Here is a 4,192-nt window from a genome sequence, read left to right as displayed (position 1 = left end):
CATTTACATTTAGGTAATTTACCAAAATACCCTTCTGTCAAAACTGATCGCACCACCGCACACGGCGGCGCGTGTGGCACACGCGCCACCTCCGGCCGGCCGCGCGTGGGGCCCACGCGCCGACGCCAACAAGGCGCGTGTGATGCCACCGCCGTGCCTAAACTCTCCCCCTCCTCCTCCTCTATCTTCCTACGGCCTCCGCCTACCCCTATGCCACCCCTAGTCTCCTCACGAGCCGCCTCTAGGCGGCGGTATCTCCCACCCTCCTTCACTGCCGATTTCTCCCCCAATCTCTCCAATTCGAATCCCTAATCTCCCAATCACTCCCCAATCATCCAACAACACACACAAACATCAAATCCATCAATTCATACCTAGTTAAAACCGTCGAGGCTTCGATTTCTTCGTTGGTGATGTTAGGGAGACCGGCGTGGTCGGTGCGAGCGGAGGTGAGGCCGTGTGTGGCGAAGATCGGGGAGAGGTATGTCGGAAGGGAGAGAGAGAAGGAGGGAGCTCGGGTCGAGAGGGAGATGGGAGGAGAGAATCGACGAGAGGGTGAGACTCGGGGAGAAGGAGAAAGAGAAGGAGAGAACCGAGAGAGGGAGAGTGCTCGGGGTCGAGAGGGAGAGGAAGGAAGCCGAGAGAGGGAAGGGGGAAGAGAGAAGAGAGAAGAGAGAAAGGGAGAGAGCGGCGGGGAGAAGGAGAGAGAGAAGGGTTTCCAATAATGGAAACCCTAATCTGAAAAATTTCTATTTATACTCGTTTCAAAAATCGGAAACTAACTTCCGACGTTAATAACTTTTACCTCCGACGTCCGATTCGAACATGTCATATACTCCCGAACTCGTATCGACGAGCTCTACAACTTTCGTGAAGAAAGTTTTCGCAACCGAGCGACGGAAATAAAAGTCGATAAATACTTTCGGAAACGTAACGTTTTTCGAATTAAACGTTCCGATTACGTTTTCGTTGTCGATTTCCGACGTTTATAAAAGAAACGAACACACTTTAAAATTTTCGAAAACTTATAACTTAGGAAAAGTATAATGACTCGTCCCGAAAAATGGGGTTATTACACAAAACATGTAAAATTTCGCTTCCAAAGTTCCAGTAAACTTTTGAGTTTTTTAAAATTATATGTGAAGTTATCGAAACTATAGAGGAACTAATAGAAATGTCAAATGTAAGATATACGTACACGCATTTTTACGTAAATTTTCATTAGTAAACTTTAAAACTGAAAAGTATTCTCCACGTGCATTACAATGAATTCTTCAATAAAAAAACAATATTAGCTTTCACGCATGTGCGCTTATTTCATATCAATAGCAATTGTTACCCCTTCTTGTTTTTTTTCTTTTATTTAAAATGTTACAATTATAGCACTATGAGTATTTCAAATATTTAACCATCTCACTTTATTGCTGGCTTTATTAAAAGAAAATACATGCAAAAATATAACGAAAACCAATAAAAAAGAAACAATACAATGAAAAAATGGCCTAAATAATATTGACCAATGAAGAGTACATGATTCGGAGTTAAATTTATTATATGCAGGGAAGCAAAAGAAAATTAGATTTGGTGATTGACTAGCATCTTCAAGATCAGGACGAAGCTGGTGTCAAAGTTTTGAACGTCACTTTTGATCCCAACAAAAACGTCCCGACGTCGAGGGTAAAAGTATCATAACGAAGGAAGAACTCGACCAACATTATCCGGTTCATGAGCACCACCAGATCCTTCCCGGGGCACTGCTTGTTCGCCGCGGCAGGACTCACCGTCTCGGGGCCATTAGACCACCACACATACTTCAGTAGCTTCTCGCCTTCCCCTACAAACCTGTCACCTATAAACTCCTCGGGGTTCTTGAAAATCTTTCCATCCCTAGTAGCAATCGTCTGATACCCGAAGATTACTTCTCCCTTTTTTATCTCAAATGCGGCGTCATGGCTCTCGATTATTAGATCCTCCTTAGCCTTTCCGTATTGGAACGGCACAGAAGGATCAATCCTCAAAGCCTCGTACACAACTGACTTGGTTAGTGTCATCTTATCCAAAGCTGCAAGAGTAATCTTACCTCCAGCTTCCTTAACAACTTCCCTGATTTCGTCTCGGAGCTTGCGGTGCAAATCCTCTCCTGCTAATCCAACCCATTTCAACAAGGAAGGGAACAGAAGCTTCATGCCACCATAAGCATTGAAGCAGACCAAGAACACAAGGTTGTGGCACGCTTCGTCTCTTGAAATCCCGAAATTACTCTCGGCCTCGTCCAAGGCGTCAGCTGCCGACTCGTAGAAGGCCTTGTAAACCTTGTTATAGGCGGGTTTGACAAAAAGAGCTGGGAAAGGAAACGTATGAAGCAAGAAATCTTCGAAAACATCGAAAACCTTGGGCAACCCAAGTGTGATCTGAGGAGTAAGTTGGGGTAAGAGCCAAAGGGTGACCAAGGTGGATCCTTTCGACCCGAGAGTTGTGTCCGACGGGTTTTTCCCGAAGAACAGCTCAAAGATGAAGTCGAAGGAAGTTTTATCATTCAGTGCGTTAAAGTCTGATTTCCCGTCTTTTAACAACTGAGCCTCGGCTTTGACAAATAGATCGGTGAAGTAGGTATGGAAAAGTGGTATGACATTCTTATGGTTAGAAGAGAGTAGAGACAGGAAGAAGTTTTTGAGAGAAGTGTGTTTGGCTTCCGATGGGTCAAGAAATGAGCAAATGCGATAGCCACCAGTGAAATCTGTGGATGGCATGTAAGTGCCATCAAAGATGTCACGTTTTTCGACTTTAGAGTTGTCGAAGAGAATTGGAAAGCTTATGGCATCCAAGACAGTCACGACCTTCGGGTTTGCAGCAATGAAGGGCCCGGGAGGCATGTTTGTACGGAAGACAGTGGAGTTGTACTTCTGGATCCGGGCTTTGAAGAACTCGTCACGACCTTGGTTGTAGAAAAAATCGTAGCGATCCTTGATCGCCCCAAAGAAAGGTTTCCCATAGTCACCGGGGATTTGTTTCAGTGGAAGCTTTGGTGGTGGTTTAGGAACGGCAGAAGAAGATGGAGACGACATTATACGTTGGTAGTACGTATAGCTAGGAGCTGAGGATCGGAGTTTTGTAATTGCCTTCTCTTTGGTTCTTTCTTTTTGAGTGAGGGCCGGTAATTGGTTTCTAATTGGTTTTTCTGTTCGTGTTATATCTCATATACCAACTGTGATTTTATAGGGACACAATCGATCGTATTTTTGCATGGAGTTAGATCGGTTGGGTAATATTCTACGTTGAAGTTGTACAGACGTGGAAGAAAATTGGAGATGTTAACACATTCTAAGTTGAAAAGAGAATAAAACATTGAGGATGAGAAAACCATTTTTGGTCTTTACATTGACTTTTTACATACCTGTGGAAAGATCGATGATATTAATTATATAATTTATATGTTCTCAGGAATTCACTATTAGCACATGAAAGATGTGTATCATAGGGGTGTACAAATATGAACAGAAAAACTGACCATTAAAATGAATAGTTCTCGCCTACCTACGTACACTACTAGGTAGATACGTTCTTAGTCTACAACGACAGCAAGAGAATTGCACGGTTCCGCCTGCCATCGATCATAGCTTCAAAATTCAGACTATAGACTTTATCTCCACTAGCAGCCATATGTTATCGACTGCAATTGAGTACCTCGACCTGTTTGATACATATACGATATATGAGCCTGCCGATCGATCATTCATAATCTGACTGGAGTCGTAAATCTCTGCTATTAGTTAATTAAGGAAGCATACATACGTTTCTCACCAAAAACATAAGCATGGTTTTAAATTAGGGAGCTAGGAGTGATGTTAGTAATAATTTTTCTGTTAGGTATTCTTTTACATCAGATGTTCTAGCTGACCAACTCATAAGTATATAAAGTTGCTTCTAAAAAATAAAAAGTTTCACATCACGTGCTTAAGAACGCGCTCGACCAAAACCCAAAACAAAAGACATTGTTTCCCCTCCTAACCATGCGTCGCTAGCGCTCCTAGCCACTGCATTCTGGTCTGGGTGGGATGGTAGTTTGGTAGTTTCCCCTCCCAAATGTAATGTTGTAACTTTTGGTATTATTTTGGGATGCTTTTACTATATATATATATATATGCTTTCTTGGCTAAGGAGGTTCGTAACTATTCTTACATTGTGATTTTAT

General features: G+C 42.7%; 1 protein-coding gene across 1 annotated transcript; it reads right to left on the bottom strand.

The window, feature by feature from the left end:
- Positions 1-1,539: 1,539 nt before the first annotated feature.
- LOC126784543 (allene oxide synthase 3-like) lies at positions 1,540-3,065 on the bottom strand. The gene has a single exon (XM_050510006.1). It carries the CDS (start codon positions 3,063-3,065, stop codon positions 1,608-1,610), a length of 1,458 nt encoding a protein of 485 aa, XP_050365963.1. The 3' UTR covers positions 1,540-1,607.
- Between the last annotated feature and the right edge of the window lie 1,127 nt (positions 3,066-4,192).

Source organism: Argentina anserina, chromosome 2, assembly GCF_933775445.1.
Source record: "Argentina anserina chromosome 2, drPotAnse1.1, whole genome shotgun sequence".
Lineage (NCBI taxonomy): Eukaryota > Viridiplantae > Streptophyta > Magnoliopsida > Rosales > Rosaceae > Argentina > Argentina anserina.
This window is presented reverse-complemented; position numbering and strand designations above follow the sequence as displayed.